At 41.0% G+C, this 22188-nt stretch overlaps 1 protein-coding gene across 1 annotated transcript in view; it reads right to left on the reverse strand.

The window, feature by feature from the left end:
• Positions 1–22188, reverse strand: part of LOC122797804 (SCO-spondin-like) — a 4708783-nt gene that overhangs the window by 1218710 nt on the left and 3467885 nt on the right. Inside the window, exon 79 of the mRNA XM_044066325.1 lies at positions 7716–7939. Within this exon, the coding sequence (XP_043922260.1) occupies positions 7716–7939 (224 nt within the window). The remainder of the gene's footprint in view (positions 1–7715; positions 7940–22188) is intronic.

A 22188-nucleotide genomic window follows, 5' to 3' on the forward strand; every position in this document is an offset into this window, starting at 1 on the left:
GAGGGTGGGTAGTTGAGACTGAATGAAAATGGACAACACAGATGGAACATTATGGTGAGTACATAACTTCTTTATCTGATGTTGTCAATTTTCATTCATCCTTCATGCATGGGACAGAGTCCCCAGCTACCTGAGCCCTGGATGGACCCTCTGGAAGGATGCTCCTGAGAATGGGTGAACCAAATGCCATTCTTTCTCTTGAGAACAGATCTAGTTTGTAAAGAAAAAGGGTATGTGGATTTGATCAAATAGCAGCAGCGCAAATATCATCCATGGAAGATCTAGACTGAAAAAGCATGGAAGTTGCCACATATCTGGTAGAATGAACCCTTACAGGTTTATGGAGGAAATACATTGTGTTATCCATCTGGCTATAGTTACCTTCTTGACAGGTTTTCCCAACCTATGGTGCGTAAAGGAAACAAAACATTGTTATGGTTTCCAGAAATCTTTTGTACGGCGCAAATAGTAGCACAACTGTGTATGGACATCCATTAAATGCAGCAAGAATTCTCCTTGGTTACTGTAATTTGGAAAGAATACTGGAAGATGAATGGCTTGATTAATATTAGAGTCTGACACCACCTTCGGTAGAAAGGAAACATTGGTCCGTAAGGTAACCCTATCCTTCTGAAAGACCAAGTAAGGCAGTTCTGAGGATAAAGTGTAAAGCTCTGATATTTTCCTGGCTGAAGTTACAGCGACCAGGAAGGCTGTCTTCCAAGACAGATATTTTAAATCACATTTGGCTACAGGCTCAAAGGGAGATTGAGTCAGGACCTACACTACTAGAGTAAAATCTCATGCGGGAAGAGGGTTCTTAAAGGGAGATCATAGTAAAAGACTACTTTTCAGGAATACTTTACAAATGTTTGCAGAGGCCAAGGAAGAATTGTGTAATCCCACATGGAAGTTTGAAATTGCTACAAGCTGAACTTTAATGATAGATGTGCTTGCTCTTTTGATAAACAATTCTATCAGACATTCAAGGATTGCACATGTAGGAGCAGTAAACGGTTCTGTGTGATTTTTCTCTGCCCAATAAACAAATTATTTCCACTTGATTTTGTAAAATTTTCTAGTAGAAGATTTATGGGATGATAACAGAAAAGAACGGACTGGGGAAGAAAGCATAGGTTGCCTGGTCATTAACGGAATTAGAGAAACTATAAGGTCAGTCTGAGGCTGGTAAGGTCTGGGTGAATCAGTCCTGTAGGATGGGATAAAAGGTCTGGAGTCAGATCCAAAATCGAAGGTGGAGACAGTAGGTGAGGCCAAAGAAAGGGGAGCCACACTTGTCGAGGCCAGTAAGGTGCAATGGGGATTACTCTGTTCTTCAATCTGACTGCCTTCTGTAAACATCTGGGGATCAAGGAAGATTTGAACAGTCATATAACAGACCAGGGGCCAATTGTTCATAGGTTCATAGGTAGGTACTAGGCTATCGGCCCTGGGGCCTATACAAGCCTAGCCAAAAAGGTACCCTGGCTTTTGCCACCCAAGAAAATTATTTTCCTGCGCCACTGTTGAGCAGAACTACAGAAGTGATCCCCGGGGTGAATTTCCTATTTCCCATCCGATCATCAAGATTTTTCTTGAAGAGTGCTAATGAGGAGCTTTGTTTGATATAGATAGGTAGTTTATTCCAGATTATGGGAAGTCTCTGGGACAGGAATCTATCCCTTCGGCATGTTCTGTTTATTGTGGTGACAAGGTTTAGGTCCCCAGAGCATGTAGCTCAGAGTTGTGGAGAAGACTGTCCCTCAAGTGACTCCCTCACTCGGGGATTAGGGCAAAGAAGCTGCTGCATTTGTTGTTCAAGCAAGACGCAAAAAGATCGCAGCAAGGCTGACTCCATTGACGAAAAATCATTTTCACCACGTTGTGGTCAAGGGATCATTCTTGAAGATCGCAGCAAGGTTGACCTTAGTGACAAAAATAATTTTCACCACTTTATGGTTGAGGGACCACTCTTGAGGTAAAAGAATGGACCTCCTGAGTTGGTCTGCTATCAGATTGGACTTCCCTGGAATGTGCATTGTGACCAGAAATCGATTGGAGGCTATCACCCACTGCCGCACTCTGAGAGCTTCTCAACACAGATTGTAAGACTTGGGTCCTCCTTGCTTGTATATATATCAAAGTACCGACATATTGTCCACTGGAATTGCAACTGTCCCAAGAGGAAGAGAATCTTGGAATGCTTGCAACACCGAAAGCACCACTCATCTCCAGCATACTGACATGTAGGTTAGCCTCCACAGGGGACCAAGTGCCTTGTACTGTCTTCTCCAGATAATGCTCCCCCACCCAATCTGAAAAGCATTTGTGGTCACTATGGCCTTAGGCTGAGGAGGTATGAAAGGGCAACCTTGTTGGAGATGGCATGACTGTGTCCACCATGAGAGGTGATTTTTGCATATCTGAGTCACTCTTATCTTATAGTGAGTGAAAAAGGACCATTGGATTTGTAGCATCCATTGTAAAACTCTCATGTGATTCCTTGCTGTGGGTACTAAATTTATGCCTGTCTCCATTGAGCATAGATCCTGGAGGACTTTTCTGGCCAATATCTTCATACTCCAAATGATTCTCCTGACTTGACTTCTGATCTTCTGTACTTGCAGAATTGGGATGGACGCAAGTATGGACTGAGTGTTAAAGATTGCGCCTATGAATTCTAGTTTCTGGGTGGGTTGCAATGTGATTTGTCAAGAATTACTGTGATCCCTAGAGTTAAGCAAGTTTCTAGTACCTGGTCTCCCACTTGTAGCAACTGATACTTGGTTAGGGCGGTGATGAGCCACTCGTTCAAATATGGGAACACCCGTATTCCCTGCAGCCTTAGATGGGCTGCTACCATTGCCATGCATTTGGTACACATGCTGGGGGCTGTGGTGAGGTCAAAGGGCAGTGCTCTGAACTGGTAGTGATGGGCTTCCACTCAGAAACGTAAGTACCTCCTGGACCATCTGTTCATCTTTATGTAATAGTACGCATCCTGGAGGTCTATTGAGCACATCCAGTCATCCTCCCCAAAAAGGGTAGAATGGACTGTACCGTGACCATTCAGAACTTGGTGTGTGTGACCGACTTGTTTGACACTCTGAGATCCAAAACTGGTTTCCAGTTGCCTGTCTTTTTTAGAACCAAAAAGAACCTTGAGTAAGTTCTGGATCTTATCTGGTCTGGTGGGACCTCTTGGATGACTCTTGTTGTGAGCAACTGCTGAACTTGCTCACTTGCTGGTTCCCTTTGACTGGGAAGAACATCGAGGAGCTTCATTAATGAAGGGGACAGAAGGAAAAAAAGTAAGGTATAACCTCTGGTAATAATTCTCTTCACCCAGCTATCATTTGTTATACTTAGCCAGGCTGTTTGGTACACGGAAAATCGACCTCCAACTGCCTCCAGAGGAAGACAATCAGGTCTCCTTTCAGGAGCACTAATAGGGCCTATCAAAGAAAGTATCTCCGGACCCTCTATTCTGCAGGCCTCCTCTGCCATGAGGGCATCTTCTGTTGTTACCATTTCCTCCTCGGCCTCTGGGAGAACATTTCACATGTGTCAGGTAAAAGACCTTGAGATTTTTGAACCACATTTTGTGGCCCCCACGCTGATTCCTAGAAGAGGTTCATTGGGAGCAAAAAACATACTCTAATGGCAGATAAGGTCTTCCCATCTTTTTCATACCTGGAGAGTGTTTCCTTTATAGTCGGACCTAAAAGTGAAGCTCCATCAAATCGAGCTCTGATGAAGGAAGACATAAAAGACTCCACAAAGTCACCCAGGCGCATTTAGGCTTGTCTCCACATGGATAAGCCTGAACCCACTGCCCATAAGGCAACTTCCATTGGGTTGGAGATAGGCGTCATTGACGAGTTCACAACTGATTGTAAGGTAGTCAACTGAGGGGCCACAGAACTGTGGGCCTCCTCTGCAGTGATCCTTGCTAATAAGCTGGAAAGTTCTTTAAGTAAGTCCATCTGCAGTCTTGTGAAGTGGCCTAGGTAATTCAGCAAACATATGGCAAATGTCATTGAAGCATACACCTGCTTCTCCAGTCTGTCCATCACCCAAGACTCTCTATTAGGGGGACGAATGGACGAACACTCTTCAGTGAGTTCCTTTTTAGTAGCTGCTGCCACAACCATGGCATCAACTGGTATGCCCTTACTCCAATACTGACTTTCTACTGGACATACCATAATTTTATCTGGTATCCTGGGGATGGGTTGGGTTGAATCATGTTCCTTCCACACCTTCCGACAAAGTAAATCCACCAATCCATCAGGAGGTGTGGCCACCATGAGGTAGATGAGCAGTCCCAAAAGCGTCCAGGTGATGGATTGTGGGCAGACCAACCACCCTTCTGTTTCAGAAGCTCAAGGATGTCTGTAAAGGAAATGTCTTTGGATGATTTGGGAGACTCTTCTCCTTCATCAACGTTGGTATCAGTGCTGAGGGACTCCTCAGGTGAGTCCAGATGCTTCCTCTTACATCATCTCTTCAAGGGACTTCCTCGGTGGGGTGGTCCAGGGAAGTATCGGAAGAGCTAGGGATCCCAGACTGGCTAGACTGGAAGCTCTGGGCCTATTGTCCCCTAGGTGTAGAATGGTAAGGATCACATGACAAGGTCAGATGGGTGGTCAGGGGTGGACCCAAAATGGGGACACACCTTATCTGTGGAGACAGAAAAGACCCTCTTCACCACCTCACAGGCTGACCTTCCAGGGGAAGAGAAGCCTATCGGAGCAGAGAGAGAAGGTCCCTGGTTAGCCGGCTCTCCCTTGCCCACAGGTTGTCTGCCCAAGGAGGAAGCCAGAACTGAGTTATCAAGCACCAAAGCTTTGACAGGAAGAGAAATCTCAGAAAATTTCATAGTCAATCAACCCCCCCCCCCCCAGATCGGACATAAAAGCTTTGGCTCCGAGGGCTGTCTGGATCTGAACACATCAGAGTCGACGAGCTCAGAGTCATTGTCGGATCCAAAGACACTGTTTTCTCTGATCTGACATAGATGGGCCCAGAGCACTAGGATCTGAGAACTCTGAAACCTCAGGTCAAGTCAAAGGAGCAGTAGAGGCTGGAGGGAGTCTCTGATCTTATGGCGTCGGAACTATAAGGGCATCATTCTGAAGTTGCTCTGTGACAAATTCCCTCACCATCCTAGGTACATCTGCCTTGGTAAGGAACCTAGTAGAACAAGAGGACATAATTGCAGCAGGCTTAGAATACCTCTCTAGGAAGGTAGAGAGCACCCTAGACAGAACTTTGTCTAAGGATGGTGAGTAAGTAGTCCGAGGAAGGGGCTTCAAATCTGAGGTCTTATAATCCAAAGCCAACTTACTCCTAGGGTCTGGAGATACAAGTTTTGTCAGATACTATGGCGTGGATGCCATTGGAGATGTCAGATCCAATCTTGGCACCTTCTTTTTTGGCTCCGACGAGGAAGGAGCTTTGGCCGATCTGGATTGTTTACAGTGATCCGTATTCTTAGAGGTCAAAGGTTGAGCTCCAGCAATAGCCTGTGAGAAGGAGGAGGCAACAATCCTTACAAAATCAGTTTGTTCTTATGTTTTGTGAGGGCCTAAGGATTAAAGGCATCACAGATGTCACATTATTGGTTGAGGTTTTCCAGTCACAGGCAATAAATGCACAAAGAATGCCCATCTGAAAAGGGCATTTTGTGTCCACATTGGCTGTACTTCTTAAACCATTTTTCAGACATGTCCAAGAAAAGAACAGTATGCTAGCTGTAGCATACAAAACACACACACACACTCATGCAGCAAGGAGAAATATATATATATATATGTTTTGTTTTTTTAAGGAAGAAAATGCAGTGGTAGTGAAGAAGACGAAATGGTCACAGAGAGAAAAGCCAATTAGCTGAAAGAGGGTAATGAAAATCACCAAAGATGTTAACTAAGAGGACTGAGAAAGTCATGAAAGTTCACATAGTGAATGCAGAAGAGATTACACTAAAAGGAAGTAGAAATAATGGAAAGAAGAAGATATAATCAAGAAATGTACTTATCACCCAAAGAATGCTCGAGAGCTATCAGCAACTAGTTCTGTTTGCGAAAGTGGCAAACAAAATCTGAGGTGAGAGGGGGCCAGAGCATTGTGGGTAGGGTGAGAGTTTCTAGGCTTCCATGAGCTGTAGTAATGGCTGAGTCGGATCCGAGACACATATATTGAGGATGAATGAAAACTGAGTCTTTTTTTCCCCATCCCATCTGCATTTCATGAGCTTCATCACCTCTCACTGTGTCTTTTTTACGCCCTAATTTTATATTGGTGTTTATCTTTTTGTTGAATGAGTCCTTTGCTTTTTTGGCTGCCTTTTCTGTATCCTTTCACCTTATTTTGTACTGTCTGCATATTAATTTTTCTGTGCAAACTGAAAAACGATACCCCCTTATAAAAACATTGTTTTGCAGAAATCATAAAATTCTATACATAACTTCTAACATTTTGAAAAAGATGTAGACATTCTATTTATCTGTTCTCTGAAGTGAACCAACATAAACATTTTAGCCTTGATTTTCATGAATTAGGGACAATACTCAACCTGTTGAATGGGAAAGTCGGAAATCAGACATGTATTCTAAAACTGGCAATTCATCCTGACTCTGCAAGAATAAATTACTTAGTGATGAGTGGCCATCTCTGAATAGCAAATCTACAACTTCTGTTGTATTATTTGTGCATTTATTCCTTGCTGTTTAGTTCTTGGCATGTAAATGTGGGAAATACAAGGAAAGCAATTCCGTGATAAAGCAGTGGATGTTCTAAAATTAATTTTATTTATTTTATTTATTTATTTTACATTTGTTTACCGGGAGAGTCCGACAGGGCAAGGAGCCCATTTTCAGTGAAGGCCCAGGGAAAAAAGTTCCACAGAGATTACCACAACAGTTATTAAAAATAAAAGGTACTTTAAATACAGAAAAAATAATAATTTCAGCACTGGGTAAACATACAATATAGTACATGAACATTTAGTACAGTTATTGGATAGTACAGATGGGTACTTGGTAACAATTAATATAATGGTTTGTGCATTAAAGTGAAACACTTGTTATTTGAGTACAGAACAGAAGAGAGGAGGTGATATCACGTATGTTAACTCAGTACAGATCAGCTTAGGGTTAAGTTACATGCTGATTAAATGTATCCAATTTGCTTATAGTAGCATGTACATACAGTATATATAAAGAAACAGTGGGATGAAGGTATATATGTTTCAGCAGTTGAACTATACTATATCATGATGGGGATAGTGAACTAGGTATAGCTGAGTATGTTGTAGATCTGTTTTGGGGATCTACCCAGGACCTGTACAGTTACAGAACCATGACCTGTATAAATGGGATTGGAAGAGTTTTTTGAAGCTGTTTTTATTTTCTGTGGTTCTGATTTCTAGGGGGATAGTGTTCCATGTTTTAGCAATAGAGGAGGTATAGAGAGAGTTTCCTGAGCTATTCTTGCTTTTGGTTACATCGATTAATGCTTTGTTTGAAGATCATACAGCGAGTCTAAAAGACATTAAACTTTCTTTTTAACTGCAGTTGTATTTGGCAAAACAAAATAAATATACATATAAATAAAACAGTATCATACCAGTCAATCATTAATATTAATGAGGACTTACTGGAAATGATATTTGAGCAGTCATTGTTTTTGACCATGCATTTGTACTGACTTACCCTCACACCGCAAAGTGTTGCAGTCTCGCTGTTGCTCTGTGGTATTTCCAGGGCAGCCATGCCCTCCATTCTGGGGTGCTGGATTGTTACATTCTCGAAATCTATACTGGATTCCTCCACCACAAGTCTGTGAACATGATGACCACGGACTCCAGGTACTCCATCCACCATCTACTATGCAGAAAGGGTCAGGGGTACACTTTAAATGTCCAGTGTCACAGGTACTAGAAAAAAATAATAGTTTTCACTATCTTTTGGGATACAACATTTCATATACCATTTCTAGGATCATACTAGATAAAATAGGTATACATGTTAAGGTAGGTATACAGTCCAAAAGATCATTGAGGAGCCCCAGACTTCTACCAGGTGAAATGAGCTGCTCAGAGTCACACTGTAGTAAAATGGAGGCTGAGAAAATCAAAATCTGAACTGCAGAAAGAAGCTTGTTAACACATCATAATCTTAATATTATGCCTTATTTGACAGAGATTCAGGAAAGTTTCCATAAAAATGGCTAAACATATCAATGCTGAAGAATTTTTCCATTCAGTAGTATTTCAGATCATGTCTTACAGTTTTGCTAGATCCACATGTCAAGAAAGGATTTCTGACACTGGTCAAAAATCTAATTCAGTGAAAGAGGTGATTTCTACTTACTGGTGTGGGTCAGTAATCATCAAGTTGATTAAATATGAGTAGCAGAGGCAAGAGATACTGGGTATCTCACCCCAGCATAAAAAAGATTAAAGAACATACTAATTTAGAATTAAGACTAACTGATAACTATATGTTTTAATAAAACAGTTGTTCTGGTTCATCATTAAAAAATGTAAGAATCCAGATTATTTCCTTGCAGTCTAATAAAAAAAGAAAGTTCAAATGTAAGTTATAACTTTATCAGTTAGCTAAACAAAGATGGAGGGTAAGCTTTCAAGACTACTACATCTATAAATTAAAAGTTGTGTGACTAAGAAGTTAAAACAGCTCATTTGTATACTGAAATCAACAGAATTAAATATACATGCAGACCCATGGTTTATTCTATCAAACATGAAAAAAAGTTATGCATTCCCCATTAAGTTACACCTGTATTGTCCATTTTCATTCTTCTTGGGTCTTGGATCCAACTTAGATTCGATTCAGCTACTTCTTCTAGATCCTCAGATCTAAACTGTTGAACTTGTCCCTTTACCCAGAACGCCCTGTCATCCTAACATACCTCAGATCCAGTTTGCAGCCCACAGAAGACAATGGATAACACCTTAAGAGAACCCAAAAGAGTACAGAATAAGAAAAAGTGGATGGAGCTTAAACAAGGAACAACAGTTTCTAAAGTGATGCTCTTAGGCATGTCCAGGAGCAAATGAAAGGGTGTTAAAAGGGCAGAAACTTGAGGAAGAATGAAAATGGGCAACACAGATGTAACATTATAGAGACTACATAACTTTTTTATTTGATGTTGTCATTTTCATTCACTTCTCAGTTGATGGGACAGAGTCCCTAGCTAGATGAACCTTAGGTCATCCTCATGGAAGGATATTCTGGAGTACTGTTGTGCCAAAGGCAGCACTGTTTCTAGAAATCAAATCTAATTTGTAATGAGCAATAAAAGTATAAGCATTGGACCAAATGTCAGCTGCACAAATGTCATCTATGGAAGTCCTTGACCAAAAGGCTAAGAAGACCACCACAGACTTCGTGGAATGAGCTTTAAGAGGCTTAGGCAAGGATAATCTTCTGTTAGTATAGACAAAGGAGTTACAATCAGTTAACCATTTGGCCAGTGTAACTTGAAACCGACCTGCCCAATTCGTGAGGAGAGAATGATATAAATAACTGGTCAGCCTTAGAGATAAAAATTAAGTTGTCTATACACATCCAAGAGATGGAGTATGTACTCTCCTTTATTTGAGAAATTTAGAAAGAAAACTGGAAGGTTAATGACCAGGTTAATGCTGGACTCATAAGCTACCTTAGGCAAAAAAGATGGGTTAGTCCACAAAGACAGTAAGGAGGCTTGAGGGATAAAGCCTGGAGTTTGGATATTCATCTAGCAGATGTGATAGCAACTAGAAAAAATGGTTCTCCAAGACAAAAATGTTAACTCTGACCTGGACGAGGCTTCAAAGGGAGTTTGAGTAAGAGCTTGAAGCACAATGGTTAAATCCCAAGAAGGAGAAAGGTCCTTTAGTGGAGATCTATGTAAAAAGCTCCTTCGAGGAAGGCTTTACATATTTTGATGAAGCTATGGTATAATTATTTTTGCCTAATTAGAAATTTGAAATGGAAGCCAACTGGACATTAAAAGTAGAAAAGTTAGCCCCTTCACAGAAAACTGAAGCTAAAAAATCAAGTAGAGCTGGTACAGGGGCAGAAATGATGTCCAGATTCATGTTAAGAGCCTAGAACACAAATATCTTCTATTTACTTTTGTAAATCTTTCTAGTACAAGTTTTTTGAGAAGATAGCAAAATATGATGGAACAGGGAGGGCAGCCTGGACTGTCTAACAGTTAGCAGAAATGGAGAAACCATAGAGTTATTTGAGGCCTGTACTGTCCAGGTGAGTCATACCTATCAGGTGAGAGAGGAGGCCTGGACTGGGATCCAATCCCAGGGTGGATGTAGAAGGTGAGGCCAGAGAAAAGGAAACCAAATCTGATGACACCAAAAGGGTGTACTAAGGATAACTGTGCTCTACAGCTGGTAAGCTTTCTGTAGAAATTTGGGAATGAGAAGTAACAGTGGGTAAGCAGAGAGAAGACCAGAGGGCCAATCATAGACCAGAGCATCCCTCTGTGGCTCCCCAGTTGGAGGGATCAGGGCAAACAGCTTGCTGCATTTGTTGTTTAGGGAAGAAGTGAAAAGATCACAGCATGGTTAGCCCTATCAACGGAAAATTCTCCCTGCCACTTTGACATTGAGATACTACTCATGAAGCATCAGAATGGACCTGCCTAGAGTACCTGCAGTCTTGTCTGCTTTTCCTGGTATGTGCATTGCTATCAGAAAGTGGCCGGAAGAGATCACCCATTGCCACACTCTCACTGCTTCTCGACATAGTGGATAAGATTTGGTTTCTCCCTGTTTGTTGATGTACCAGACTACTGACATGTTGTCCATCTGAATAGCAATCTTCATGGAGGGGAGAGCATCTGGAAAGGCTTGCAATGCTGGAAGGAAGGACTGCTCTCATTGCCAGAACATTGATATATGTCTTGGCATATTCTTGAGATAACTTACCTTGGACTGTCCTTCGCAAATAATGCCCCCCCACCCCAGCTGGGAGGCGTCCATGGTCACTGTGGCTGTGGGCAAGGGAAGAACAAATGAACAGTCTTCTTAAACTTCATTTCAGTGAAGCCACCAAAGATATTGCAAGCTTGTGTGATCATAACTGGGGTGGGTGAAGGCTACTAAAGAATGGACTACTGTACTGACGGGGTCCACTGCAGAATTCACATGTGAAACCTGGCTAAAGGAACTATGGTGATAGCTGCTGCCATGGACCTAAGTCTTGTATGATTAGTCATGCTGGAAGAGAAGAATGCAGGATTACTTTCTTGACCTGGGATATGAGTTTCTATATTCAAGTTGGAGGGAGAGAGTATATCTGACTGACTGTGTCCAGATGAGCACCTATGAACTCTAGGCACTGAATATGTGTGAGTTGTGACTTGTTGTAATTGACTGTGATGCCTAGATAAAGACACAAGTGGAGCAAGTAGTCCCTTGCCTGTAGTACTAGATGCCTGGTTGGGGCAGTTAGGAGTCAGTCAACTAGGTATGGAAGTATTTGGGATCCCAGCAGTCTCAAGTAAGCTGCTACCACCTGCATGCATTTGGGAAACACTGTGGGTGCTGTGGTGAGACCAAAGGGCAATGCTCTGAACTGGTAGTGACTGGCTCCCAGCTGGAAGCATGTATATCTTCTTGACCCACATCCTGAAGATCTATTGAGCACATCCAATTGTCCTTCTGTAGTAGGGGCAGATTGGATTGATTCATGACCATCCAGAACTTGGAATATAATACAAACTAGTTTAGTTTGCTGAGATCCAGGATGAGTCTCACGTCCCCTGTCTTGTTTGGTACTAAGAAGAATCTTACGTAGGTCCCGAAACCTCTCTGGTCTGGGGGGACCATTTGGATGACTCTTTTTTCCAGCAGCTTTTCCATCTATAAGGCTGCTGCTTCCCTCTGAACGGGTGGAACATTGGAAATTTTTTTCATTCTTGTAGGGGAAATTTGGAAAAATAGTATGATAACCTTGGATATAATTCTCTGCACCCAGGGATCATTTGTTATGGATAGCCAGGCTCTTTGGTGCAGAAAAAAATGCCCCCAACTGCCTCCAGAGGGCAACAGTTTGGCAGCTGCTCAGGAGAGCTGATAGGACTTGTCCAAAAAGGAATCCTGAAAATCCTGGTTAGGCGGACCACCTCAGCTACACGGGCAGTGCCTTCCATTAGAGTCCCCCCAACTCTACCCCTAGGAGAACTATCTCATTAGTGTTGGAAAGGACCCTTGGATTTATGGAACTACATCTTTCTACCTCTTCAATGATTCTGGGAAAAGGGTCTTTGAGGGGTAGAAAACCATATCCTTACGGCAGAAAAGATCTTTCCTTCTTGCTCACATCTGGAGAGTGTGTCTTTTACTTTAGGGGCAAATAGGAAGATCCACCAAACAGAGCACTGATGAATGAAGACTTAAAGGGCTCCTTAAAGTCACAGATGTATACAGGCATGTCTCTTAATGGCTATGTCCAAATCCTCTTCCTGTGAGGTACCTTCCGCCATATGGGAGATCAGTCTTATGGATGCATTAGATATCAACTGAAGGGTGGCATTTGTGAGGAAACTCTATCTTGGTACTTGGAAGACACACACCCTGGAAAGATTTGGAGAGTTCTTTAGTCAAATCTCTTTGCAATCTTGTTAAATACACCAAATAATTCAATTATCACAGAGCAAAGGTCGCTGACACACATACATGCTTACTGAAACTGTCCATTGCCCTGGACTCCCTGATAGGGGATGGACATAAGAGCTTTTCTCTGCAAGATCTTTTTTAGTGGCTGCTGCCACAACCATGGCATCAACTGGGACCCCCTTGCTCCAGTGTCTCCTGCCCTTGAGTGGGGTTAAAAATTTGTCTAGATACTTAGGGATGGGCTCCACAGTCTACAGTTCCTTCCACATCTGGCAAAAAAGGAGATCTACAATTTCATCAGATTGGGGGGGGGGGGGGGTCACCCAAAACATAACCCGACCAGACTCAAAGTCTCCAAGAACACCAGCTCCTCCTGGGAAGGAGTATCTGAAGACCAACCACCTTTTTATTTTGAGAGAATGTCTCCAAATGGTATGTGTTCAGATGATGATCTGGGGAACCCTTCCTCTTCATCAAAATCAGTGACCCCCCATGAGAGATTTCTGAGGGGAATCTAAGTGTCTCCTTTTACATGTTTTTCGATGGACCTCATCAGCAGGATGGTTTGGTGAGGTAACAGAAGAGACTGGGAAGTCCTGAGGGACTGACTGGAGACTTGAATAGGCTGGCTGTGTCAGTGGAATGGAAGATTGAGGATCAGTGCAAAGAACCAGAGGAGGTAAAGTCATCTGATCCAAGGGGAGTAGGTATGCCCTTTCTCTAGGCAAACAGAAGGCCTTTTCCATGATCTTGAAAGCAGCGCACTTAGGGAGATTAAAGCTGACTGGCCCCTAAAACCCTGCAAGCACTCCACCCAAGGATGGAGTCAGACCCGAGCTGTCCAGTGCCGAGGCTCCAAGGGGCCAGGATGGCTCTGATCATTTTGGAGTCGACTCTGGACCCCTCGGATCTGGTGCCTACACTTTGGCTCCAAGAGTCCTCCATCTCAGAAAGGCTTGGAGCTGGATGACTCAGGGAAGTAACCAGATTCAAAGAACAAACTGCCTTCAGAACAAAGAGGACACCCCCAGGAATCTCAGATCTAAGGGCTCCGAGACAGAAAGTCAGATCAGAGAAGTAGAAACCAAAGAGGAAGTAGTCACAGGTAGGCTCATGAATCTGATGGGAGCCAGAACAGGGAGTATCCCCATCTGTATATGAGCTCTGAGGAATTTCCTTATCATCTTATCCTCTTCAGCTTCAGATAAGCTCCTGAAAGCACTAAGAGAAGAGGTCATGGATGGAAGTCTGGAATGTTTGCGATGAGAAATCCCTAAGAAAGGTGAAGGGAGCTGAGATATTATTGGATATGGTAGGGTAAGAGGTGACCAGATCCAAGGCGATTTGGATTTCAGAGTAGAGGGATCCAAAGTGTCCAGATCTGACTTTTTTAACAATTTTGCAGGTTGCTCCAAGGAAGGAGCTAAGGAGGAAGTGGGATCCAGAGATCTCTTACGGATGTCTTTAACTTTGGGAGCCGAGTTGGGCTTTCTTTTGTCCGACTTCTTATAGGGAGTTTAAGCCCCAGCTGAAGCAGAAGAAGAAGCAGTGGAAAAGATAAGGCCTTTCAATACAAGTTTATCTCTCCTGTCTGTTTGTGCCTTGGAATTGAAACCAATACATATGGAACAGTCTGCCTCTAAATGCGTAGCACCCAAGCAGTATAGGCATTCCCTGTTCGCATCCAAGTTAGGCATTTTATGCCCACAAGTGATGCATTTTTTTGAATCCAGCTGATTTATCAGCCATACTGGTCTAAGTAAAAAGACAAGGCTATAGAAAAAAAAACTGTTTAAGCAACAATAGCAAAGAAGCAATACTATCTAATTTTTTTTTTTAAAAGGGAAAGGCTACCAACAATGGCAGATAAGAAATACCCAAAAAGGGTAGAAAGAGGGAATATAGCAAAGTACCAGTGATCGTACAGAAGAAAAATAGAGAATTATCAGTAGAGGGGAAGGTGACACAATAGAGACTGAAAAAGTTTTTGCAAAAACTCACTAGTTTAACTAAAGTTCACGCAAAGCTCGAGAGTGAAAGGATCCGCACTTGTACTGATAAGGACGGAGGCAAGCAAGATTTGAGTAAGGTCTGAATGGTAGGGGACTATGGGTAAAGGAAGGAGCTTGAGACTTTGGATTCGAGGATCTGGAAGAAATGTCCGAGTCGGTTCTGAGTGTGATATGAGACCCATCAGTGAGAAACTATCATCTCAGGTCAGTATTTTTTCAGGCAGTCACTAGACAGTACAATATATACTTCTATACATTCTTACATATGCAGATAAACAAAAAAGTGGAAGTACTTTCAGAAGACCCAGTTAAAAAGAAAACATGAGACAACACAAATGGCCATAAAGTGTGAATTAAATGTGGCTGTTAAGAGCCTTATAGCCAAAAGATTTGCAGGTATGACCTAAAGACAGTGTCCACAAATTTTGTTTCCACTTATTTTTTTATTTATCTGTATATCTATATTTTACTGATATGTATTCACAAATCCAGAAGTTAATAATTTTTAATAATTCATTTGTAGTACCTTGAGTGGATTCTTCTCTGCTACTGCTACTAATGGCCCTGCCTGTTGTCATAGCTATATCAATAAAGCAAGGTAGGATTTATTCTGACATCTGCATCTTCTAATGGATAGCAATTACCAGCAGCATTAGCCTGCATGCAAGCAGGAGGATACATCATGCTTACAAAATGTTAGAGCATGTATATCAGGTGTGCATGGCCTGCATGTTGTCTACCAGGTCTGGCCACAGAGGGAACACATTAATCTACTTATGTCAGGCTTATGTTGACTGCAAACAAGTAATCTCCGTGGTATCCCCGAAGTCTCAAAACGACCCACTAAAGTGTAGTGAGTCCAAAAACAAAACAGTGTAAGAAACTTCTCTGTGTGGAAGATTTTCATTCCATATATTTCTAGTTAATCACTGTATATTAATCAGATCAGACAATAGTAGTGGAAGTAGCAAACGTAAACTCGTCTTAAGTCAAAACAAAACAAAACAAAAAGTAATAATAGAAAATATATAATTGTACAGCATTACTAAGTATTCGAAAGTAATCCAAGCAAAGCAGGCAGTCTGTTTCCAGTCGAAAATCCTTTAAGTACACAGTCAAGCAATGCAAGTAAAACAAAAATAGAGTAATAATTTCCTCGCAAGCTTTCTATATATATATATATATATATATATATATATATATATATATACATACATACTTTTTATCAGGCATGGGAGTGGTTTATTGTGCTGTAAAACAAAGTGTTATTGGTACACATGTTAAATTCACATCCCTTCCCCCATCAGTGTGACATTCGAGCTGGTCCTGCCCTACTTAGTAGCTGTCATAATAATATATAACCCTTATGTACTTTAAATAAAATTATATAATGATGTAGTACCTCTTATTTAACCAGATTATTAAGTAGATCATTAAGTCTGTGATTTTATCCAAGACATAAAAATATACTACATGGCTGGAAATATATCAACCTTAGTTCATTTGGCAATCAAAAAATATATATAAATATATACATATACATTTTGCATGTAAAAATCAATTTCTATTTTCATAACCTATTGTTAACAAAGATCGCTTTCGTCCTTCTAGACTTCTTCAGGTCTGTGTACAAGAACCCTAAAAACCTATATAATTGTATAATTAGTTAGTATTGTTATTACACATCATTTTGAATAAAGTGGAAAAAAGAACCAGAAAAAAAGAAAAAGAAAAAATGTATGTATGATGATGGAAACAAAATATACACTTAAATTTCAAATGATTTAAAATGGTATTTAAAACCAATTTGTAGAATAAAATAAAATAAAATACAATTAGTCATGTAAACAAAGTGGCAATTTTCTAAGTTCCAGTGCACTTTTAATTGAACAGTAGTAGTTTAGTCCAGGCTTCCTAAAAGAGTTCAGCTTTAATTGCCACATGAGTTCATGTTTCTCCAGAATATTCGGGATGTCTCCTTCAAGATCACCCATGTCTATGCGATCCAGGATCTGGAACTTAAAACACGTGTGTCTTTTATGAAGAGAACGGTGTTTGGCTAGTGCATTATTTTTACATCCAGAGCGGATTTCTGACAGATGACATGAAATCCTACGCTTGAGTTTTATTTACAGTCTTGCCCACATAGAATGCATCACATTCATTGCACTGTGCCCTGTAAATTACTTTTTTAGTGTTACAGTCACCCCCTGCACTGGTTTTAATGATCTTCTTTAAATAAGGGCAATAAAAAATATCACTTTGCTGTATAAATATACAAAATGTACAATTCGTTTCACATCTTTTAGTGCTTTTCTCACATGGTCTAGGTTTAAATTCAACAAAACTTCTAATGTTCCTGGCCTTCCTATAAACAAATGATGGGGCTTCACCTAAGATGTTAATCAGAAAAGGGTTTCCTGTGACAATGTCCCAGTTTTCTTCAATAATATTTTTGATACTGTGATAACCCAAAATGTATGTCAGGATGCAGCTATTTTTGCATTTGTTATTCTCTGCGGAATTAGTTAACATTTTTCTACTGCGGAGTTTGAGTGAAGGTGCTTCAGTCCTTTTCAGTTCTATAATGGGTTCCAGGATGTTTTTTAATATCTGACTTTCATAGCCTCTCACTAGAAAATCATTCTCTAAGTTGTTCAGGTTTCTCAAAAATGGTTCCATCTCTGTGGTAATTCAAGCTAATCTATAGTCTTGGGACTTCACTACATTATACTTGGTTTTTGTACGATGTAGACTTTTACTGTGGAGTAATAAGTTAACCCTTGTTGGTTTTCTGAATAGATCAGTGGTGATTCTGTTATTGTTGGTGTCCTTGGAAATCTGCATATCTAAGAAAGTGGTTGAAGTACAGCTATGGGAAGATGTAAACTTCAGGAAAGGGGTTGTTTGACTGAGGTAAGTGATAAAATCTCCAAGCTGCAAGGTGTCACCTTCCCACACAATAAAGACATCATCAATAAAACGTAAATAGCATGTGATATGCTGCATGTAATCTGTGTTGTTTAACACAAAGTCCTCCTCCCATTTGCCCAGGGCTATGTTAGCTATGCTGGGAGTCATGGCAGCCCCCATTGCTATACCAGTTTTTTGTTTGTAGTGTTTGCCACTGAAAGTAAAGAAATTGAAGTCCAGTACAAGATTAATGAGCTTGCTTAACTTTTGCAATTGTGCCTGTGTACCCTGATTATGTTTCTTAAAAGACTCCATAGCTGCTGTTATACAGTAATTGTGAGGGAGCACTGTGTACAAGGATTCCACATCAATAGTTACCAAAATACTGTCAGCTTCCACAGTTGTTGTTGTTGTTGTTGTGTCTTTCGGCTTTTCCTGGTTAGGGGTCGCTACAGCGGAACTCCGGTCCGCTAATGATTGGCAGTAGATTTTTACGTACCGAGTTGCCGGCTCTGACGCACAACCTTCAACGAAGGTATGCCCATTCACGCATGTCTCCACACAGAAGACACTTTAGCTGAGAATCGAACAGGCCAACGTCTTACTGTGAGGCGACAACGCTACCACTGTAATGTTTTTTATTTTCTTCAGAAAATCCATTGAATCTCTTATGTATGACTTATTCTTTTCTGCTAGAGGTTTCAGCAAGTAATCAAGGTAAATGGCTGTGGCTTCAGTAAGGGAACCTCCACTTGCTACCACCGGTCTATAAGGTGGGTCTTCTCTGTTCTTGTGTAGCTTTGGTATTCCAAAAAAGTAAGGTAAACATGGGCATGGGCTCCATAAATAATTATAAAGATTTTCAGTGATAAGTTTTTCTTCCCATAATGTGGTGAGATTAGTGTTCCATAAATCATACACTCTTTTTATGTCATCCATGGTAAATAACTCATAAAATCTGTTATCCTCTAGCATGTTCTCTATCTTTTGGTTGTAGCTAGTGGTATCAGTCACAAGTATACCTCCTCCCTTGTCTGCCTTCATTACACGCCTGGATTTATCATTGCCTAGCTCAAGCAATGCTTTTCTTTCTCCCTGTGTTAAGTTATAAAGTTTTGTCTTAGGAGTTTTTTTTAAGCAGTTTCCTGATATCCATCTCACATTTCACTTCGAAAGCAGCTAGTGTTTGATGTAGTGGTGGACAATAGCTGCTAGGCCTTTTTATAGTTTCATCAATAGGCTTATTTTCAGTGTCATTACTTTTGCAATGAAACTGCACCCTTAAGTTGAGCTTCCTCACAAAAATTTTAAGGTCTATCAGTACCTGAGCAACCTCACTCCTGCAGCTTGGTACAAAAGTAAGTCCTTTGGACAACACACTTTTTTCCTCTTCAGTCAGTGCTTTAACACAGTGGTTCCAGATAAGTGGAGCACCTGTTATTGTAGTACCTGTTGTTGTTGTTATTGTGGCTGGTTCCTCCATCTGAGCCTGGGACCTGGGTTGTAGTCTGGGTTCCAGTCGGGACTGCCCAGGTATTGTATTTCACTCACCCCTGTCCACTGTTTGGTTCTCCTGTCTCCCTGGGAGTTCGTGGATAGAGTATGAGACCTCTTGAATTCCTCCTCTGCTTTCTGGAATCTCGGTGGGTTGTAGTAGTATTCCTCGCTGTGGCTGTGGTATGGGGGGACCTGATAAGAGGGACAAGCTCTGGGGCTCTGGTGGTGGTCGTTTGTTCTTGTTCTGGTACTGGTGCTGGCTTTGGTATTGGTGTGGTGGTTGATGTCTGTGCTGTCGATATTGGTTTACATGCAAAATGTATATGTATATATTTATATGTATTTTTTGATTGCCAAATGAACTAAGGTTGATATATTTCCAGCCATGTAGTATATTGTCTTGGATAAAATCACAGACATAATAATCTACTTAATAATTTGGTTAAATAAGAGGTACTACATCATTATATAATTTTATTTAAAGTACATAAGGTTATATATTATTATGACAGCTACTAAGTAGGGCAGGACCAGCTCGAATGTCACACTGATGGGGGAAGGGATGTGAATTTAACATGTTTACCAATTACACTTTGCTTTACAGCACAATAAACCACTCCCATGCCTGATAAAAAGTATATAAATATATTTAGAAAGCTTGTGAGGAAATTATTACTCTATTTTTGTTTTACTTGTATCGCTTGTGTGTGTGTGCTTAATAAAGGATTTTCGACTGGAAACAGACTGCCTGCTTTGCTTGGATTACTTTCGAATACTTAGTAATGCTGTACAATTATATATTTTCTATTATTACTTTTTTTGTTTTGTTTTGACTTAAGACGAGTTTACGTTCGCTACTTCTACTACTATTGTCTGATCTGATTAATATACAGTGATTAACTAGAAATATATGGACTGAAAATCATCCACACAGAGAAGTTTCTTACACTGTTTTGCTTATGTTGACTGCCAGACTGCCTGCCATGTCCTTGCTTCCTACTTCTTCCACTTCATTGCTGTAGCCTTGGTCATACATGATGCATCTGATTAAGCCACTTTTTAGCATACCATAATCATATTAACCTAGTACAATGAAACCGACTCCAGTGGAAGGATTCTTACATGGGTCATACAGTTTCCAAGCACACATCCAATGTGGAATATCTTCATTGCCTTCTCCTCCTCCTTACATATTATAAATAAATTTGAATTTGCAAAACTTTGGTGTAAGTTAAACATCCTTTAGATATCTTCTTCTTCTTTTTTTGGCTTTTTCCCAGTTAGGGGTTGCCACAGTGAATCACCTGTCCGCCCATGATTGGCAGTAGAGTTTTACGGTGTCGAGTTGCCAGCCCAGCACCCAAGCTTCCACGGAAGGCATACATCCTTTTAATATGCATCATTAAAAAGTTAACTCAAACAGGTAGCCAGATTTCATCCTAATCCTAGCCACTACAAAATTAACTCATCCTGGAGAAGAGGTACTGTTTGACAGAGTTGGTCTATATAAATCGCAGGAGGTGTGGAAGGTGCGTGAGGCTTGTTCCCTGCAAAAAATAAATTTCTTATTTTTTGTTTTTTAATTCTGTAGTGTCAATCGTTTTAAATCAATACTTTTGTATTCAGGATTTTTTATTTTGATGTTTGAAAATGTAAACATATATATCTATATGGGATACAGATCAAAATAAGAAGTTATGTACCTACCATAACGTTCCATGTTAGTTGTCTTCTCTCGCCTTCTTTCTTGCTTGATGGGTTCGGAGCCGATCCTCGGCTCCGACTCGGCACTTGCTAAGCTCGAGAGTCACTTTTACTAGCTCGAGGCAGCCCCATATCCCATGATGCAAGGCGGTAAGTACCCAGATCTCGTTTGATGACAAAGGGCAATAGCACCAAGCATAAATACTTCCCAAAGGAAGAAAGAAAGCCTACAGGATGAAAGAAGGACCAGCTCTGAATGGTCTTCAGCATAATAATCTCTTGTAGAAAGGTCTGTCCAGGCCTGGGGGAAGGAGGGAGGGTCACAAGAAAGAAGGCGAGAAGACAACTAACATGGAACGTTATGGTAGGTACATAACTTCTTAATGTTAAGTTGTCAATCTCGCCTTCATTCTTGCTTGATGGGACCGCGTCCCTAGCACCTCTATCCTGGGTGGCTCAATGGAACAGACTCTTGAGGACTGTAGAGCCAAAACTGGCTCTGTCCCTGGAGGCCAAGTCCAATTTGTAATGGGAAACAAAGGTATGAGGAGTGGCCCAAGTGGCCGCTGCACAAATAGTGTCTAAAGGAAGTCTAGCTTGAAAGGCTGTAGAAGTAGCTAAGCTCCTAGTTGAATGTGCTTTAGGTTTTGAGCATAGCTGTTTTCCCCTGAGCAGATAAATTTCAGAGATGACAGAAGAAAGCCATCTAGATAAAGTCACTTTAGAGACAGGAAGGCCTTTCCTGTTATCCGCATAGGAAACAAAGAGTTGATCGGATTTCCTAAATTGTTTAGTTCTGTCCAAATAATATCTGAGTTGGCGGTGGACATCAAGATAATGTAATTTTTGTTCCGATCTGTTTGAATAGTTTGGAAAAAATACAGGGAGATCAATGGATTGATTCAAATTAGCCTTTGAGGCGACCTTAGGCAAAAAGGTCGAATTAGTTCTCAATGATACTCTGTCCTTGTGAAAGACCAAATAGGGGGGTCGAACCGATAGAGCATGAAGTTCAGACACCCTCCTGGCCGATGTAATAGCTACTAGGAATAATGTTTTCCAAGAAAGAAATTTTAGGGAGCAAGAAACAGCTGGCTCGAAGGGGGGAAGAATCAAAGATGTCAGCACTAAATTTAGATCCCATTGAGGAGGAGGATTCCTGATTGGAGGCTTTAGCAGGAAAATTCCTTTCAAGAAGGCTTTACAAAGCCTATGGGACATAATATTGTGATCTGCGATCCCGACATGAAAGTTCGAGATAGCAGCCAATTGAACTCTAACTGTGGAAGAAGAGGAGCCTGCATGAAAAATCTCCGCTAAGAAGTCCAAAACTGCCTGAACTGGGGCAGTGAAGGGATCAATATTCTTGGCTTTAGCCCAATAAGAGAAACGTTTCCATTTGCTTGTATA

Source organism: Protopterus annectens, chromosome 3.part1, assembly GCF_019279795.1.
Source record: "Protopterus annectens isolate FY-2018-M chromosome 3.part1, PAN1.0, whole genome shotgun sequence".
Lineage (NCBI taxonomy): Eukaryota > Metazoa > Chordata > Ceratodontiformes > Protopteridae > Protopterus > Protopterus annectens.